Source organism: Carcharhinus amblyrhynchos, chromosome 1 (assembly GCF_965287045.1).
Source record: "Carcharhinus amblyrhynchos chromosome 1, sCarAmb.v2.hapA, whole genome shotgun sequence".
In the NCBI taxonomy this organism is placed as follows: Eukaryota; Metazoa; Chordata; class Chondrichthyes; order Carcharhiniformes; family Carcharhinidae; genus Carcharhinus; species Carcharhinus amblyrhynchos.
Genome location: NC_137324.1, coordinates 49,160,852 through 49,181,795, shown reverse-complemented (window position 1 = coordinate 49,181,795; position 20,944 = coordinate 49,160,852). Strand labels below are relative to the sequence as shown.

General features: G+C 45.4%; 1 protein-coding gene across 7 annotated transcripts in view; it reads left to right on the top strand.

The window, feature by feature from the left end:
- znf532 (zinc finger protein 532) overlaps positions 1-20,714 on the top strand; it is a 150,629-nt gene extending 129,915 nt beyond the window's left edge. For all 7 annotated transcript variants that reach the window (XM_080218815.1, XM_080181327.1, XM_080218749.1 and 4 more), the window contains 2 exons: positions 12,245-12,389; positions 17,588-20,714. In XM_080218815.1, coding sequence (XP_080074941.1) covers positions 12,245-12,389; positions 17,588-18,088 — 646 coding nt within the window. In that variant the 3' untranslated portion in view covers positions 18,089-20,714. The remainder of the gene's footprint in view (positions 1-12,244; positions 12,390-17,587) is intronic.
- Positions 20,715-20,944: the final 230 nt, after the last annotated feature.

The window sequence follows — 20,944 nt, the reverse complement described above, 5'->3', positions numbered from 1 at the left end:
CCGAGTAATTGACCCTTCGATGCTGGGAAAAAGACTGACTATCCACTCTATCCAAGACTGTCATAATCTTGTAAATCTCTATCAGGTCCTCCCTCATCCTCTGACGCTCCAATGAAAATAATTGAAGCTTGGGCAACATGCTGGTAAATCCCATCTGCACCCTTTCCAACGCATCAACATCCTTCTGGTAGTGTGGTGACCAGAATTGTACATAATACTCCAAATGTGGCCTAACCAAAGTCTTATACAGCTACAACATGATTTTCCAATTCCTATACTCAACACCCTGACCAATGAATGACAGCATGCCACACACCTTCTTGCCCACCTTGTCCACCTGAGCTGCCAACTTCAGGGAACTGTGGATCTGCATGCCTAGATCCCTCTGTATGCCAATATTTCTAAGGGCTCCACCATTTACTGTATACTTGTCTTCTGCAGTAGATCTCCCAAATTACATCGCCTCACATTTGTCCAGGATAAATCCCATCTGCCATCTTTCGGCCCAGGTCTCCAGCTGATTTATATGCTGCTGTATCCTCTGACAATCCTCCTCACTATTCGCTACACCCCCAAATTTTGAATCATCTGCAAATTTACTAATCAGACCACCTATATTTTCTGCCATGTCATTTATATATATTACAAACAACAGATGCCCCAGCACTGATCCTTGTGGAACACTGCTTGTCACAGAGCTCCGGTTAGAAAGGTACTCTTTCACTGCTACTCTCTGCTTTGTATGCCCAAGCCATTTTTGTATCCACCTTATCAGCTCACCTCTGATTCCATATGACTTCACCTTCTGTATCTGCCAGCCATGAGGAACCTTATCGAAGGCTTTATTAAAGTCCATGTATACAACACCCACTGCCCTACCCTACCCTGGTCAATTTTTCTTGCCTCTTCCTCAAATAACTTAATCAAGTTTGTGAGTCAAGGCCTTCCCTTCACAAAACCATGCTGTCTATTTCAAATAAACCTTTTCCAGATGTGAGTACATCCTGTGCCTAAAAATCTTCTCCAATAATTTCCCCACCACTGATGTAAATCTCACAGGCCTGTAATTTCCTGGAATGTCTCTTCTGCCCTTCTTAAACAGAGGAACAATATTAACTACTCTCCAATCCTCTGATACCTTGCCCATGATAAAGAGGATACAAAGACTTCAGCCAAGGCCTCAGCAAATTCTTTCCTCACCTCTCTCAGTATTCCGGGATAGACCGTATCTGGCCCTGAGGACCTGTCCATCTTAATGTTTTTCAGAACCTCCAACACCTCCTCCCTTTTTATCCCAACATTACCTAGAATGTCACCATCCTCCTTTCTGCACTCATCATCCACCACATCCTAAAAGTAGTGGGTGAGTAGAAGATTGGGAGAGGTTTAAAAATCAACAAAGATTGACTAAGAAGTTGATAAAGAAAGGAAGGATAGACTATGAAGCTAAACTAGCACTAAATATAAAAAAGGACAGTAAGAGTTTTTACAAATATATAAAGAGGAGGAGGCTGGCTAGAGTGAATGTTGGACCCTTAGAGGATGAGAGGAGGGATTTAGTGGTGGGGGATGAGGAAATGGTTGAGGCCTTAAATAAGTTTTTTGCCTCGGTCTTCACGGAGGAGGACGCGAATAGTTTGCCGGGTATTAAAGATATGGTAGGAGTTGGCTGTCTAATAGGAGGCAGAGAGTTGGTATCAATGGGTGCTATTCGGATTAGCGGTTGGTGACTAGTGGAGTGCCCCAGGGATCGGTGCTGGGGCCTCAGCTATTTACCATTTATATAGATGATCTGGAGGAGGGGGCTGAATGTAGGGTGTCGAAATTTGCTGATGACACGAAGATAAGTGGAAAAGCAAATTGTGCGGAGGGTGTGGAAAGTCTGCAGAGGGATCTAGGTAGGCTGAGCGAGTGGGCGAGGACCTGGCAGATGGAATACAATGTTAGCAAGTGTGAGGTTATCCACTTTGGCAGGAATAATAGTAGGAGGGATTACTATTTAAAGGGCGAAAAGCTGCAGCATGCTACGGTGCAGAGGGACCTGGGGGTCCTTGTGCATGAGTCACAAAAACGCAGTCTGCAGGTGCAGCAGGTGATCAAGAAGGCGAATGGGATGCTGGCCTTTATAGTGAGGGGGATAGAATATAAAAGCAGGGAGGTCTTGTTGCAAGTGTACAAGGCACTGGTGAGGCCGCAGCTGGAGTACTGTGTGCAGTTTTGGTCGCCGCACTTGCGTAAGGATATTTTGGCCTTGGAGGGAGTGCAGAGGAGGTTCACTAGGCTGATACCGGAGATGAGGGGGTTGGACTATGAAGGGAGGCTGAATAGACTGGGTCTGTACTCGTTGGAGTTTAGAAGGATGAGGGGGGATCTTATAGAGACATATAAGATAATGAAGGGGATGGATAGGGTAGAGGTTGAGAGATTCTTCCCACTCAGAAAGGACAGCAGGATTAGAGGGCACAGCCTCAAGATAAGGGGGGAGCAGTTTAGAACGGAGTTGAGGAGGAACTTCTTCACTCAAAGGGTGGTGAGTCTCTGGAATTCTCTGCCCGTTAAATATATTTAAGACACAGGTAGATAGGTTTTTGGTAGGTGAGAGAATTAAGGGTTATGGGGAGAAAGCGGGAAAGTGGAACTGATCCACTTCAGATCAGCCATGATCTTATTGAATGGTGGGGCAGGCTCGAGGGGCTAGATGGCCTACTCCTGCTCCTATTTCTTATGTTCTTATGTTTTCCCTTGTGAATACTGATGCAAAGTACTTGTTAAGGACCTCATCCACCTCATCTGGCTCCACACGTGTGTTCACTTAACTGTCCTTGAGTGGACCCACCCTTTTCTTAGTTACCCTCTTCCTCCTTATATAAGCATAAAAAGCCTTGGGATTCTCCTTAATCCTGCCTGCCAAGGACACTTCATGGCCTCTTTTTGCCCTCCTAAGTCTCTGTTTAAGCTCTTTCCTGCTATCTTTGTATCCCTCAAGAGCCTTATCCATTTTCAATTTCCTGAAATTTTGTATTCTTCCTTCTTCTTTTTCAGTAAGCTCACAATCTGTCTGGTCATCCAGAGTTCCCCAAATCATGCTATCTTTATCCTTCATTTTTACAGGAACATACTTGTCCTGAATTGTTAACAACTGACTTTTTGAAAGTCTCCCACATATCAGATGTGGACTTACCCTCAGTCACCCCCAGTCTACATTCCTTAGCTCCTGCCTAATACTGTGGGAGTTAGCCTTCCCCCAGTTTAGTACCTTCACTCTGGGACTACTACTATCCTTTTCCACAAGTATCTTGAAACTAAAGATTTGGAATCACTATTTCCAAAATGGTCTCTCATTGAGACAGCAATCACCTTGTTTCCCAGAAGCAGGTCTAAGACAGCCCCTTCCAGGTTGGAATATCTACATACTGCCTCAAGGAGCACTCTGGGACACATTGAACAAACTGCCCTGTCTAAGCCCCTGGCACTAAAGGAATTCTACTCCATGTTGGGGAAATTAAAATTGCCCATCACAACAACCCTATTGTTTATACACCTTCCCTTAATCCGCTGACATATCAGTTCCTCCACTTCACACTGGCTGTTGGGAGGTTTACAGTATAATCCCAATGATGTGATTGCACCGCTCCTGTTCCTGAGTTCTACCTAGATGAATTCTATCTCACCTGGAGCAGACGAGGAAGGAGCATCAGAGAGAAAGCTAAGACTTTACCTGTTAAAAACCTGTTTAAAATAAGTTTAAAGCACTTTGTTCTTTGTAGAACTGTTTAAAGCATTTACTTATTGTATTTACTGCTTTAAGAATTGTGAGGGAGTGATTATCAGGCAGTTGTGGCCCATCAGCTTTAAATCAGCGCCAAGTTTAAAAGGAGGCCTGGTGTAGATAGCGGGCAGCGTCGGAGCGGGCAGCGGAGTGAGAGGGAAGCAGAGTGAGCTATTAGGGCTTAATATCAAAAAGGGCTTGAAGGTAAAAAGGCCAGGTTGAAAGAACAAGGAAAAAAAAAAATTTTTTTTTCAAAACTACTACAGCAAGAAACAAGGAAAAAATTTTTTCCCACAACAAATTATATTGAATAATGGAGGGGCATGTGATGTGCGGTTCCTGTATGATGTGGGAACTGGTGGACCCCAGGGTCCTTCCCAGTGACCATGTCTGCAGTAAGTGCAGGTTGCTGGAGGAGCTCCAGCTCAAGGTGGATGAGCTGGCCTCTGAGCTACAGACACTGAGGCTCATCAGGGGGAGAGAGGGTGCCATTGTCAATGGGGTGCAAGTGACATCCACCCCCTCTAGACTGTCTAAATCTAAGGGTCAGGAACAAAAGGGGGCTGCTGGGAGGAGGAAGGGGGGTGAGGAGCGGAGGCCTCAGCCTCTTAATCTGCATAACAGGTTTGAGGTTCTTGCTTCCACTCTGGAAGAGGACGAGGCAGGTGAGGTTGGTGAGCAAACTGCACACGGTACAGTGATGCAGCAGGACATAGGCAAAGAGAAGGGGAAAAGGAACGTAGTAGTGATTGGAGATAGTGGGGTGAAGGGTATTGACACTGTCCTTTGTCACAATGACAAAGTGCACAGAAGGGTGTGTTGTCTGCCTGGTGCTCGGGTACAGGATGTCGCAGCTGGGCTGCAGAGGAATCTGGAGTGGGAGGGTGAGAACCCAGTTGTGGTGGTACATGTGGGTGCCAGCGACGTAGGCAAAGTGCGGACTGAGGATCTGGGGAGGGAGTATGAGAAGCTGGGAATGGAATTAAAAAGTAGAACCGACAAGGTGGTCTTCTCTGGGCTACTGCCTGAACCGAGTGCAGACGGGCGTAGGGTTGACAGGATAAAGGAAGTGAATGGGTGGCTCAGAGATTGGTGTGGGAGGAATGGGATCGAATTTATGGGGCATTGGCACCAGTATTGGGGTAGGTGGGACTTGTTCGGGCGGGATGGGGTTGGTCTGAATCGTGCTGGGACCAGAGTGCTGGCGAATCGAGTAAAGAGGACTGTAGACAGGGCTTTAAACTAATTAGGGGGGGGGAGGGTGCGAGGGTAGGTGATGTTAGGAGGTCTACAGTTAAGGATAGGGTACAGGTAAGGGAAGAGGCTGAGGATGTCCCAAGTGGTGGCGTTATGGCAAATAGGGTCCAGAAGAAGGCTGGGATGAAAGCGCTTTATCTGAATGCACGAAGCATTCGGAATAAAGTGGATGAGCTGGTGGCGCAGATCGACACAAATGGATACGATCTGGTGGCCATTACAGAGACGTGGCTGCAAGGTGACAGGGACTGGGAGATGAATGTACAGGGCTATCAAGTGTTTAGGAAGGATAGGCAGGAGGAAAGAGGGGGTGGCGTAGCTCTGCTGATTAAGGACAGCATCAAGGTGGTAGCAAGGGATGATATCGGAGCCAAAGAGCAGAAAGTGGAATCGTTGTGGGTGGAGATTAGGAACAGCAAAGGGAGGAAGACGCTGGTGGGTGTCGTCTATAGGCCCCCGAATAATGATCTGGAGGTGGGGCGGGCTGTTAACGCGCAAATAAGTGCGGCGTGCAGGAATGGGACGGCAGTAGTTATGGGGGATTTCAATCTGCATATTGATTGGTCGACCCATGTTGGACGAGGTGGGCTCGAGGAGGAGTTCTTGGAATGCTGCCGGGATAGTTTCCTGGAACAGTGTGTGTTGGAGCCGACGAGGGAGCGAGCTATCTTGGATCTGGTGCTATGTAATGAGGCGGGTAGAATTAGGGACCTTGAGGTGAAGGATCCTCTTGGAGAGAGTGATCATTGTATGGTGGAGTTTCTGTTGCAGATGGAGGAGGAGAAAGTGGGTTCCCGGACACGTGTCCTTTGTTTGAATAGAGGGGAGTATGGTAGGATGAGAGAAGAATTGGCGAATGTGGACTGGGGGAGCGCGTTGGAAGGTAGGTCTGCTGAGGAGCAGTGGAGGATCTTTAAGGAGATCTTTCTTGGTGCTCAGCAGAAATTTATTCCGATGGTTAAAAAGGACAGTAGGAAGAGAGGTAATAAGCCGTGGATAACGAAGGAGGTGAAGGAAAGTGTTAAATTAAAAGCGGAGGAATTTAGAGTAGCTAAGAGCAGTGGGCGAGAAGAGGATTGGGAAAGGTTTAAATGTCAACAAAGATTGACAAAAAAGTTGATAAAGGAGGGTAGAAGAAGCTATGAAGCTGGGCTAGCGCTTAATATAAAAAAGGATAGCAAGAGTTTTTATAAATATATAAAAAGGAAGAGGCTGGCTAGGGTGAACGTTGGTCCTTTAGAGGATGAGAAAGGGGACCTAGTGGTAGGGGATGGGGATATGGCTAAGGTCTTGAATAACTTTTTTGTTTCTGTCTTCACGGAGGAGGACGTGAATAATTTGCCGGGTGTTAGCGATGGAAAGGTGGTAGGACTGGAGGGTCTTAATGACATTACTGTTACTAGAGAGGTGGTGCGCGACAGACTGGAGGGGCTGATTGTGGACAAGTCCCCAGGACCGGATGGAATGCATCCGAGGGTTCTGAAAGAAATGGCGGAGGTGATAGTGGATGCCTTGGTGGTTATTTTCCAGACGTCGCTGGATTCCGGGGAAGTGCCGGAGGATTGGAAAACGGCTAATGTTACGCCGTTGTTTAAGAAGGGTGCCAGGCAAAAGGCGGGGAATTACAGGCCGGTTAGTTTAACGTCTGTGGTAGGTAAAATGTTAGAATCCGTCATTAAGGAGGAAATTGCGAGGCATCTTGAAGGGAATTGCTTGATAGGGCAGACGCAACACGGTTTCATTAAAGGGAAGTCGTGTCTGACAAATTTACTGGAGTTCTATGAGGATGTGTCTAGGGCGGTGGATAGAGGAGAGCCGGTGGATGTGGTCTTTCTGGATTTTCAGAAGGCGTTTGATAAGGTACCTCACAAGAGGTTACTGCAGAAGGTCAGAGGACATGGAGTTGGGGGTAGGGTGTTAGCGTGGATAGAGGATTGGTTGTCAAATAGGAGGCAGAGAGTGGGGGTCAATGGGTGCTATTCGGATTGGCGGTTGGTGACTAGTGGGGTGCCCCAGGGGTCGGTGCTGGGGCCTCAGCTATTTACCATTTATATAGATGATCTGGAGGAGGGAACCGAGTGTAGGGTGTCGAAATTTGCTGATGACACTAAGATTGGGGGAAAGGCAAATTGTGCGGAGGGTGTGGAGAGTCTGCAGAAGGATCTAGATAGGCTGGGCGAATGGGCCAGGAAATGGCAAATGGAATTTAATGTTGGCAAGTGTGAGGTGGTCCACTTTGGTAGGAAGAATGGTAGGAAGGACTATTACTTACGTGGCGAAAAACTGCAGCAGGCGACGGTGCAGAGGGACCTCGGGGTCCTTGTGCATGAGTCGCAAAAACCCAGCCTGCAAGTGCAGCAGGTGGTCAGGAAGGCGAATGGGATGCTGGCCTTCATAGCGAGGGGGATTGAATATAAAAGTAGGGAGGTCTTGCTGCAGCTGTATAGGGCATTGGTGAGGCCGCAGCTGGAGTACTGTGTGCAGTTTTGGGCGCCGCACCTGCGCAAGGATATTTTGGCCCTGGAGGGAGTGCAGAGGAGGTTTACTAGGCTGATACCGGAGTTGAGGGGGTTGAGCTATGAGGAGAGGCTGAATAAACTAGGCTTGTACTCGTTAGAGTTTAGAAGAATGAGGGGAGATCTCATTGAGACGTATAAGATGATGAATGGGATGGATAGGATAGAGGTGGAAAGACTCTTCCCGCTCAAAAAAGACAGTAGGACTAGGGGGCACAGCCTCAAGATAAAGGGGGGGCGGTTCAGAACGGAGTTGAGGAGGAACTTCTTCACTCAAAGGGTGGTGAATCTCTGGAATTCTATGCCCGTTGAAGTGGTGGAGGCTGCCTCGCTAAATATTTTTAAGAAGCGGGTTGATGGGTTTTTGATAAGAGAGGGGATTAAGGGTTATGGGGAGAGGGCGGGAAAGTGGAACTGAGCCACGACAGATCAGCCATGATCTTATTGAATGGCGGGGCAGGCTCGAAGGGCCAGATGGCCTACTCCTGCTCCTATTTCTTATGTTCTTATGTTCTTATGAAGCAGCTAAATCCTGGAATGCCACTTTTAGGGAACTGTGGACCTGCATACCCAGATTCCTCTGCGTGCTAATGTTCCTAAGAATTCTGCCATTTACAGTGTAATCCACACCTAAAATTTGACCCTCCAACATGCATCACCTTGCATTTATCCAGATTAAACTAAGTCTGCTGTTTCTGTGCCCAAGTCTCTAATCTATCAACATCCTGTTGTATCTTTTGACAATCCCCAGCACCATCAGCAACTCCACCAATTTTCATGTCATCCCCGAGTTTACTAATCATACCACCCACATTTTTTTTCCTGATCATTTATATATATTACAAACAATAGAGGTTCCAGCACTGATCCCTATGAACACCACTATCTACAGATGCCAAAAACTCCCTTCCACCGTTAACTCTCTGTCTTCTATGACCAAGTCAGTTCTGTCAGTCCGGGAGTTAGTTTCACTCTCTGAACTCGCACTGTACCAGAAATTGGGAATGGGAGTTAGTTTCACTCTCTGAACTCACACTGTCTCAGGTTTGGGAACAGGAATTAGTTTCACTTTCTGAGCTCACACTGTCCCAGATTTGGAAGGGGAGTTAGTTTCACTCTGAACTCGCGCTGTCCTAGGATGGAATGGGAGTTAGTTTCCTTGTTTGAACTCACACTGTCCCAGGTTTGGGAACGGGTGTTAGTTTCACTCTCTGAATTCACACTGTCCGAGATTGGGAAGGGGAGTTATTTCACTTTCTGAACCAACATTGTCCTGGGGTTGGGTACGGGAGTTAGTTTCACTCTCTGAACTCACACTACCTGGATTTGGGAATGCGAGTTATTTTCACTCCCTGAACTTGTACTGTCCCGGTTTTGGGAATAGGAGTTAGGTTCACTCTCCGAACTTGCACTGTCTGGGATTGTGGACGGGAGTTAATTTCACTTTCTGAACATGCACTGCCCTGGGTTTGGGAACTAGTGTTATTTCACTTTCTGAACTCATAATGTCCCGATTGGGAATGGGAGTTAGTTTCACTCTCTGAACTCACACTGTCCTGGATTTGGGAATGGGAGTTAGTTTCACTCTGAACTCACACATTCCCAGGCTTGGGAACAGGAGTTAGTTTCACTTTATGAACTCGCACTGTCCCAAGTTTGGTAACAGGAGTTAGTTTCACTCTCAGAACTCGCACTGTCCTGGGATTGGGAACAGGAGTTAGTTTCACTCTCTGAACTCGCACTGTACTGGAAATTGGGAATGGGAGTTACTTTCAATCGTTGAACTCACACTGTCCCGGGATTGGGAACGGGGGTTAGTTTCAGTTTCTGAACTTGCACTGTACCGGATTTGGGAACAGGAGTTAGTTCCACTTTCTGAACCTGCACTGCCACAAGTTTGGGAACTGGAGTTAGTTTCACTCTCAGAACTCACACTGTCCCAGGTTTAGGATCAGGAGTTAGTTTCACTCTCTGAACTTGCACTGTCTCAGGTTTGGGAATGGGAATTAATTTCACTTTCTGAACTCACACTGTCCTAGATTTGGAACGGGAGTTAGTTTCACTGTGAATTTGCACTGTCCTAGGTTGGAATGGGAATTAGTTTCCCTGTCTGAACTCACACTGTCCCGGGTTTGGGAACAGGAGTTATTTCACTTTCTGAACTCACATTGTCCTGGGATTGGGAACGGGAATTAGTTTCACTCTCTGAACTCACCCTATCCTGGATTTGGGAACGGGAGTTAGTTTCACCCTCGGAACTGACACTGTCTCGGGTTTGGAATGGGAGTCATTTTCACTCTGAAGACACATTGTCCTGTGATTGGGAACAGGAGTTAGTTTCACTCTCTGAACTCGCACTGGTTTGGGACAAGGTGCCAGAGGTAGTAGTAGAGGTGGGTACAGTTTTGTCTTTTAATAAGCATTTAGATAGTTACATGGCTATAATGTGTTTGGAGGGATATGGGCCAAATGCAGGCAACTGAGATTAGCTGGAGTTTTAAAAAAAAGGGCGGTGTGGACAAGTTGGGCCAAAGGGCCTGTTTCCATGCTGTAAACCTCTATGACTCTATGATTCCTAACATCATGATTTCACCCTTCCTATTCCTGAGCTCCACCCGTAATGCCTCACTACAAGATCCCTCCAATGTGTCCTCCCTCAACACAGCTGTGAATGTGCTCTCTAATCAGCATACAACTCCCACTCTCCATTTATTTCCCTTTCTCTCCTGTTTAAAACAACAATATCCAGGAATTTTAAGCTGCCGGTCCTGTCCCTCCTTTAACCATGTCTCCGTAATTGCAATAACATCCATCATAATTCCATGCAGTAATCCAGGCTCTCAGTTCATCTGTCTTACCCGTTACACCCCTTGAATTGAAGCAAATGCACTCCAGACCTCCAGTCCAGCCGAGCCCTGCAACTTCCCTCTGCCTGCTCTTCCTCCGCACTATGTTTATCTCACTCTCGCCTTCTCCCCAGACCCTACACTTATTGGCCTGCTGTTCTGGTTCCCACCCACTGCTGCTATAACTTAATTAGATAGTAACATTTTTTAGAAATTCTTTAAAAAGACTTTCATATTCATGCAATACATTATGTGATATACAAACTTTAATAATTATGTTCAGAATGTGGCAGTGCTGCTTTATCCCTTGTTTTTGCTGGCGTCTGGGATCACATTAATTTTTAAGAGCTTTTAAAATATATTTGTCAATGGGATAAGGGTATCCCTGGGCAAGGTTGATGCCCATTACTAATTGCTGTTGAGAAGGCAGTGCCGAGTTAAAATGGGGTCACATCGGGCAACAGTTCTTTGCTTTGCGTCACACGTACATTGTTTAAAAAGGTCACAAGCTGTTGTTGGAATGGACTTTGTCCTCTATTACACACACCAGCTGCAGTGCATGATGTTGAGGTCACCTTGATGATTTGACACAAATGCATTGGTCCACCATTTTTAACAGTAAAAGAAGGTAAACAAAACTAACTAATCTTTCTGTTGGCCTGAAGTCTTAATTCTTTCACCGTTTTGAAATGGCCAAGCAGCATTACGGTTTCTAAGTGCTCTAATTACATAATTCCTTTTCGCAAAAACTTTTCAGACCTTCGGCCACTCTCTTCCTTGCTGTTTTGACCGCTGGCATGGCATAAAAAACATCGTGTGAATTGGATGCAATGTCATTAGATCACAAAGGATTGATGATCCAGGTATCTTCATATCGAAGAATCATTACTGATAATGGAAAACCACTTCACCTCTGCCTGAGATGTATTGCGTGGCCCAGAACAAGAGGTTGGACACAAGACCTCCCTCCCCCCACGCACATATCCCCACAGTTATGTCCATGTACATGTTGTTAAAATTATACTTGATACTAATAAAATGTCCCACACTTAATGCACATAGTGCGACTACATTCAACATTCATTATGCAATCCAACCTGATGTATACTGAATGAAATTAAGAGACCATATGAGGTAGCGAAGGTGAAGGGCTGATACTGGAAGTGGATGGTGGAATTTATGCATTTTTATGACCGATCTCAAGTTCCTGTTTTAAAAATCTCTCCATTCCTTTCCTCTCCGGGAATGCATCAAACTGTTTATCAAAAGTACTTATCTAACCTGTTTTATAATGTATTCCACAATTTTGTTACCTTTTAGATGGAAAAGTATCTTTGCTCCTAACTTCCTGACTTTTAACTTGTGTCCCTATTATTGGAATTCTGCACCATTGTGATCAATTTGTCTTTAGAAATTTGGTTCGACCTTTATTTTGTCTTGAATATTTTGTTATGTCATCTTGAAGTTTCCATCATCCAAAGGAGGCAAATCAAAGGTATCTTATTACTGAAACGAAAACAGAAAATGCTGGAAAATCTCAACAGGTCTGACAGCATCTATGGAGAGAGACTAGAGCCAATGTTTCGAGTCTGGCTGACCCTTTGTCAGAGCTGCCTATATCTTATTACTGTCTGCACCCACTCAAGGGCTGTAACGTTGTTAATGATCAAGTGATCAGAACTGCTTGTGTGGCCAAAAGATCAAGTTAGAATCATTACATCAAGTCTCCAATGGTTAATGAGGACAATTTTCTCTGTTATTTGTCTAGAAACTGAGCGTGCCAATGATGAGACAGAGATTGGTCAATTTGCTGTGCTATCCATCTTGCTTACGTGCCCATGTCTGCTTATTTCCAGGAACTGCCCAGATTCGAAACGCACATTTACCAAACGGTTTATGCTAGAGAAACACATTCGACTCATGCATGGCATTAAAAATCCAGATGTGGCACAAATGACGGAGACGACAAATGTGGAATCCCCAAAGAAAGAAGAAAACAAGGTGAGTGATTAGGTATTGTGTCCCATTCCCTGCTCATGATTAACTCTGAGGACTGAGGGCTCCTATCATACTTGGAAACATTGATAGAAAATAAGAGTAGGAGGAAATCATTCGTCCCTTTGAACCTGCTCCACCATTCATGATGATCATGGCTGATCATCCAACTCGATCTTGCCTTCCCCCATATCCTTTGACACCCAGGTCTTGTTGCACATTCCCCTCTCTTAAATTATAGCCATTCAGATAATAATCTGCCTTCCTGTCAACATATGTTCTCCCTATAATTACTTCCTGCTTTTGCAGAGACAGAATCAATGATTGGAGGAGCAGCAAGGGCAGGAGGGAGGGAACCTCTCAATGGAGGTGGATCAGGGAGTTGCTCTGGTCGGTCCTGCTGCCGGCTTGGAGTAGGCTTTCAGCTCCACGTGTAGCCATAACTTTAGAACCACAGAATCCCTACAGTGCAGGAGGAGGGTATTCAGTCCATCGAGTCTGCACAGACAACAGCCGCACCCAGGCCCTACCCCCATAACCCTATCCATTAGTCCCCGTGACACTAAGGGCCAATTTAGCATTGCCCAATCCACCTAACACCGCACACCTTTGGACTATGGGAGGAAATCGGAGCACCTGGAGGAAATGCACGCAGACTCGGGGAGAATGTGCAAACTCCACACCAACAGTGACCCAAGCTGGGAATTGAACCCGGGTCCCTGGTGCTGTGAGGCAGCAGTGCTAACCACTGTACCACCAAGCTGCTTAGATGCACAATGATCAATCCAACCCATTCAACGTTCTCCATGACATTGAAGCAAAGAAGCTGAATAAGAGCAAAGAGGAAGCAAACAGGGGGCCAAAAACCCAGAGTAGGGTGGGAATGGGAGCCTGTGCCAGGCTGGGGTGAGGTGGTCAATATTGCATCAGCTGTTGCTGTGGATGCACAGTGCTCTCTTGTGTGCAAGAGTGCGTTAGCCCAAGATTGTTATGGCAAATTGTTCGGAGGGTGTGGAGAGTCTGCAGAAGGATCTAGATAGGCTGGGCGAATGGGCCAGGAAATGGCAAATGGAATTTAATGTTGGCAAGTGTGAGGTGGTCCACTTTGGTAGGAATAATGGTAGGAAGGACTATTACTTACAGGGCAAAAAACTGCAGCAGGTGACGGTGCAGAGGGACCTCGGGGTCCTTGTGCACGAGTCGCAAAAACCCAGCTTGCAGGTGCAGCAGGTGATCAGGAAGGCGAATGGGATGCTGGCCTTCATAGCGAGGGGGATTGAATATAAAAGTAGGGAGGTCTTGCTGCAGCTGTATAGGGCATTGGTGAGGCCGCAGCTGGAGTACTGTGTGCAGTTTTGGGCGCCGCACCTGCGCAAGGATATTTTGGCCTTGGAGGGAGTGCAGAGGAGGTTTACTAGGCTGATACCGGAGTTGAGGGGGTTGAGCTATGAGGAGAGGCTGAATAAACTAGGCTTGTACTCGTTAGAGTTTAGAAGAATGAGGGGAGATCTCATTGAGACGTATAAGATGATGAATGGGATGGATAGGATAGAGGTGGAGAGACTCTTCCCGCTCAAAAAAGACAGTAGGACTAGGGGGCACAGCCTCAAGATAAAGGGGGGGCGGTTTAGAACGGAGTTGAGGAGGAACTTCTTCACTCAAAGGGTGGTGAATCTCTGGAATTCTCTGCCCGTTGAAGTGGTGGAGGCTGCCTCGCTAAATACTTTTAAGAAGCGGGTTGATGGGTTTTTGATAAGAGAGGGGATTAAGGGTTATGGGGAGAGGGCGGGAAAGTGGAACTGAGCCACGACAGATCAGCCATGATCTTATTGAATGGCGGGGCAGGCTCGAAGGGCCAGATGGCCTACTCCTGCTCCTATTTCTTATGTTCTTATGTTCTTAACACCCTGAGACCCTCCTCTCAATTTAAGACGATCCTGTGCATTGGCATAGTGGTTAGCACTGCTGCCTCACAGTGCCAGAGAGCTGGGTTCGGTTCCCAGCTTGGGTCACTGTGTGGAGTCTGCACATTCTCCCCATGCCTGAGTGGGTTTCCTCTGGGTGCTCATGTTTCCTCCCACAGTTGGTTGAGTGACCCTAGTGTCAGGAGGTAAATATGTGGGCTTATGGGAATAGGGCCTGGGTGGGATTATGTTCAGTGCAGACTTGGTGGGCTGAATGGCCTCCTTCTGCATCTGTAGGGATTCTATGATTCTTCTGCACATGGGGCAGTGATGGGCCTAGAGGTTATTAAATTTGTGAGAGAGGGTTGATATACTGCTGGACAGTATGGCCACCCTTATTCAGTCCCACAGTGTGGTATCAAACTTGAATGTGTTGGTTCGTGGCTGCAGCATCGTCCCACTGAATCAGTCAAGATCAATCAGTTCAGTGGGGATAAGCGATTGAACCTGGGGACTTGCTGAATTGTGAGACTGGTGGATAGGTTGCTAGGCTTTCTGCATCTTGACTGCCACCCTTAAGTAAATAAACCCATGGTGCTGGGTGGAGAGGCGAGATAAAATGACTAAAATGCAGAAATTTATGGTCTGTTACCAACCAAAATGAAGTGCTTCCTGTGCCTGTGATTTGTATTTCATTGCATTGGATAGTTGAATCTGATCTTTGCTTATCATTGTAAATTGTGAATTGAATTAAAAATCAAATTTGAGAAAAAATACCGAGGAACTAAGGAAGAGCGGTATCCTGAACTCCTCACGTTAATGGATTTGAATGACCTGGGGCTGAATCACCTTGTCTTCACAGGCGATGAACGGAGATTTTTCAGATGGCAACCTTACCTCATGGGTGGTGACACCTTGCCCCCTCACTGAAGCTTCCCTGTCTGTGATATGCATAAACCAGCCCAGTCGTGCTGCGTTGTTAGTATGGACTTTCAGCCTGTGGGTTACATGTATAAACTGCATGAAAAACTGACATTGAAATATAGAGGACACTTTGGTGATTTTGTACAATTGCATTGGTCCACGTTCTTGATGGACTAAAAAGGAAAGTTAATGTTCCTACCCACTTGAAGTCGTGAACAATTTTACCCATTAGAAGTGACCGAGAAGCATTTGCATTTCACTACAGATCATAAAAGTTCTACAATTTCCAATCCGTCACACCACAATGATTTTGTGTTATAGTGTGTGTGTTTGGTTCCTCATCACAAAAAAATGCAGACCTTTTTGTCTTCAGCCCTGGTTGATAACATCCTGACCCTATCTTTCAGAAGTTCGGACATGACTGCAGGGATAATGTAAAAACGCTCTAATACTCGCTTTCCCAGATGTAGAAAAGATGCAAAGACAGCTGAAGTCAAGTGTTCCTCATTCTGCAACAGATCAAACACATTTTTGGTTTAATTGCACTATTAAAGGGCCATAAAAGAGCCATTATTTTGATTGCCACCGATTCCTGGCAGTTGTAGGACTTGAGAATGGCAATGGAAGTTTCCCTTCCTTGCTATAGTATCTTGGCAAAGATCAAAATTTTACAATTCACCCCCCGTCTCCAAGAGCAGAATTGATTACAGGGTAATTGGTTTTCGGCTTCAGGACAGGATTGGCTGATTTAGTTTGTCCCACCGACGCTGCCAGTGAGAACGGAGAATTCGGTATTCAGCCAAAACTCCATTCACTGCAGCGGCACCAGATAATCCCAGCCGTGAACAAGGTCGGAGATTTCTGACGTTAGTCCTCGATTAATAAAAAAAAAGTTACGGCACAAGTTGTTTCCCCTGTGCCTCGTGCCAGATAGCCCATTCTGCTGTGTTACCACAGCTACTGAAGCCTGCAGCAATTCTCCGGCCCGCTGCCTCCCCGCTGTCACATGCACACTCACATGGGTAGGTGGGAGTTCAATCAGGAACCTTCTTGAAAATAGCAAATTAGGCTGATCCTAGGAAACTCTCAGAGGTCCAACATGCATCAAGCAGGTGGGTGGAAACTCCCCTGTGCTGCACCAGGGGAGACAATGGCTTGAATTCTCCAGTGGTTCATGCCCTGCTACAAGCAAGGATGAAGAATTTGACGATTAACCAAACCTCCCTCACTACAGTGGGACCAGAGAAACACGCTCGCGTGACCGGCCAGAGAATTTTTACCAAAGAAAGAAACGAAGGCTAGCATGAGAGATCAGAGAATACTTGATTAATGAATTAAACATGTGTTCCATTTTCCAGTATCTGAGCACAAATTTACCACCCTTAGCCCTTTCAATAGAAAAACTGTGGGGTGAAAGAAGATACACAGAATCTGCAGTCCTGACAAACATAATAGTACCTCTTACATGAGTAATAGAATCATAGAACCCTACAGTGCAGAAAGAGGCCCTTTGGCCCATCGAGTCTGCACCGACCCCATATCCCTACATATTTTACCCACTAATCCCTCTAACCTAAGCATCTAAGGGGCAATTTTAGTATGGCCAGTCAACTTAACCAGCACATCTTTGGAGTGTGGGAGGAAACCGGAGCACCCAGAGGAAACCCATGCAGACACGAGGAGAATGTGCAAACTCCACACAGACAGTGGCCCAAGCTGGGAATTGAACCCAGGTCCCTGGAGCTGTGAAGCAGCAGTGCTAACCATTGTGCTACTGTGCTGCCCATAGCATGGATTGTTTTCAATATTGGGTTCAGCCAATGGTTACAAACCACGAGAGGTATGTTGTCACTATTTGGCATTGCAAATGCTTGAATCCCTCCGTTAAGATATATTCTTATTATCATTGCCAAATCTTAGTTTGATTTTGTATTGTACCAATCGCTAATATGCAAGACAAAACATGGATGGCACAGTGGTTAGCAATGCTACCTCACAGCATCAGGGACCCAGGTTCGATTCCCGGCTTGGGTCACTGTCTGTGTGGAGTTCGCATGTTCTCCCCGTGTGTGTGCGGGTTTCCTCCGGGTGCTCCGGTTTCCTTCCACAGTCTGAAAGACGTGCTGGTTAGGTGCGTTGACCCGAACAGGCGCCGAAGTGTTGCGACAAGGGCAATTACTTAGTAACTTCATTGCAGTGTTAACGTAAGCCTTGCTTGTGACTAATAATTAAACTTTACTTTAAAATATGCAATTTAAAACCCATTGTAGATTCTGAAGAGATGCAGTTTCTTTAGTGGTGAGAAATGCAATGCTACTGGAATTTTCCTGAGATTGGCAAGACGTATTTTACTTGGAACCTTGTTGTCTCCCGCAGATGCCGTCACCACCGAAGAGGAAGTTGGAGGATGCGGTGGTGGAACTTCGACCTCCTCCCAGAGGGGCCATCACGCAGCCTTTGAAGAAGCTGAAAATCAACGTCATCAAACTCAACAAGTGTGCCGTGTGTGGCTTCACCACAGAGAATGTAACTCAGTTCCAGGAACACCTACCCCAGCATAAGACTGACGGCTCAACCTTCCAGTGCAGGGAGTGCGGCCTCTGTTATACCTCCCTCCAGTCTCTAACCAGACATTTGTTCATTGTCCACAAGATGAAAAATGCCCAGCAAGTCGCCAGACAAAACGGGGCCAGGGAGGAGAACCCGGCAGATAGCAAAATGAGCCTGGAGGACAGTCAGGCGGAAATGATGCTGGCGGACAAAAAATGCAAAGTTTGCTCCAAAACTTTTGAAAGTGAAGCTGCCTTGAACACACACATGCGGACACATGGCATGGCCTTCATAAAATCCAAGCGGTTGTGCGCGTCAGAAAAATGAGGCGCAGTTCTCTCAGAATGACATTCAGTTAACAAACAGTGGAGGTGACTTCAAACAGGAGGGACCACTTTGACTGGGACAAACTTCATCCCTGTTGCAGCTTTTACTGGAACATCATGTTAACCTCTCAGACACCTTAACCTGTACAGACTGGATCTGTTGTCATGGCCAGCGTCTCTTCTAAGCTGTCGTTTTGATTAAAAGAAAAACTCAACACTTTGAAGAAGCATACTTTTTTTTGTACAGTTGAAATATATATTCATTTTTTTAAAAAATGCGACAAAACGGAGTTTTCTTGTCATCACAAACCTTGCTTACGTTTGGTCACCATGTAGTGAATTGGTCTTGAGCCTTGAAAAATTAATGGTATTCTTTGAGTTTATTTATAGAAAAAAAAACAGGGGAATTGAATTTCAATTAACCAGATTTTGTTGAAATGTTGTTTACTCACCTTAAGCTGCTTTATCTGAACACTTGTCTTTTTTGAATAGGAGTTCGCATCAGATGGACCAAATTAAACGGATGTATATTGCATCATCATTGTACTTTGATAACTTGATTAGATGTTCAAATATGTGGTGCATTGATTGAAGGAAAAAAAAGGTTTCAGGAAAATTACCCCCCCGCCCCACCCCCAATAGGTATGTGTGTGTTTGTGTTCAAGTCTGAAAACCATGAATGTTTATAGGCAACTGAGTATTTATTTTTTAAAAGGTTGACAAGTGCTGGTCTCCTTGGAATTAACCGTGAAGGCCTGAGGGAAATTGGTTTGCTTGCTGGTGTATGTACGTTTGTGTGTGTGTGTGCGCGTGTGTGTGCGCGTGTATGTATGTTCATGTGAGTATTCGCACGTGTGTGCTAATGAGTAGGTGTCTGAGAGGTGACTTTTTTTGTCCAATGCAGAAATAGGATAATTGTAAACCTGGATTAATAAACAGAAACTGGTTGCCATTTCAGACTTTGGTTTTTATAAGTTATAGGAATTGAACTACAGCCATACGAATTTGGCAGAGTGCTATTGTATTGCCGGATAATTAGTCCACATTCTGTTTGTTTTCCCTGGTGCCCTTATAATGTTTTCTTACAGCATCTTACCAAGTCCCTGATGTGTTTACACAGGCAGCATGAACTGAACTAGACTCACACCAATAACCTTCAAATCAAGTCACCCAGAAGAAAATTACATCTTGGAAATCAGATATAATGGAGATATTGCATTAGACGATTGTGTCCAGAACAATAGTGTATGGATCACATGCAGCTTACATTTTCAAATGGCCATTCTTAAATTTACTGACTCACTGTCAGAAAAATTCTCACTAAACCAGAGCACCCAGGATCTGTCTGTTTGCTTAGAAGTGGAGAAGACCATGAAGCACCATTGCAGACCAATCATCCAGCCAGTCCAATAGCTTGAGCTACATAGACCATAGAGCATTAGGATCCTACAGTGCAGAAAGAGGCCATTTGGCCCACTGAGTCTGCACCGATTCTCCAAAAGAGCATCGTACCACCCTCCCATGACCATAATCCCAGTATTTACCTTGATCAATCCACCAAACCTGCACGCTTTTGGACTGTGAGAGGAAACGAGAGCAACCCAGAGAACAAAGGGAGAACGTGCAAACTCCACACAGACCCCCGCCCAAGGCTGGAATTGAACCCAGGTCACTGGCACTGTGAGGCAGCAATGCTAACCACTGTGCCAGCATAATATTAATTGAATATTTTATATGTGGCATGCAAAACTCCATCAAATGCACTCAAATGTCCCCAAAAAAAATCTTGAACACCTTTTGTTTGGATTTATTGTAGGAACTACTTGCTCCCTCTAGGGGCTCTTACAGGATTATGGTGGCACCCAGTGGTGGAAGTTCAGAAATACAGCTAATGCTATTTGTTTAAATAGCCAGTAATGTTGAACAATAATACAAGGTTTTGAAAATTGCACTGCCAAAGGTTGAGAAACAAAGGTTAAAGGGGCAGATTTAAAATACCGCAGTTAAGACTGATATTTTTCAGAGCGCACTTGAATCCTGCAAAACCGAGCTTTCACGAATGGTAGAAATGTTCCTGATAGCCTTTCTCTGCTGAAGAGTAAACCTTAATATTTGGCTTGGCCTGGTAAAGTCAATATTTTGTTTAGAAAAGTCCTATTCTAAGAATCAAGTTTGATAGACAATAGGAAATGAAATGACTATAAGGTGGTAATTTTCTTCTTGTTTAACTAATGTCTTGATTTATCTTCCAGTTGTGCAGTTTGGGGGTTTCTTTAATGACTGACAAAACTTTTAACAATAGATTGGTTTGACTAAATTCCTATCAAGTCTGACAAGATTGCTTTGCTGCAGCAATTTCTTTGTCTTATCTAATTTCCACAGGGAGCCAATTGTAATTGTTGATTCCCACTCCTAAGTGAGTCCGAGGTCTTTTCTAGATTGATGATGTGGAGTTGCTGGAGTTGGACAGGGTAGGCACAGTAAGTAGTCTCACAAGATCCTGTTGGACTTTAACCTGGCATTGTGAGACTATTTACTATGCCTAGATTGATGGAATGGTAATGTGGCTTTACCCTATGTCCAGTAAAGCTATTTTTTTCTCTGTTGTAAACTTCTAATAAGCACCGTGAATCCATACTGTGAGGGTGGGGAGGGGGGGGGGGAGGTGGGGAGACACAATAACGATTTCATGGTAGACCATGACTACCTGCAAAAGAACCAAGATATATTTACTCTGTAAAGGGTGCTGCCATATTGTTAACTTACCTTATAGAGTGCTCTTTTATGTTAGTAAGTGGAAGACAGTGCACTGAGGAGCATCATGCCTGATTCAAATGCTGTTTTTCTCCCAGCTTTG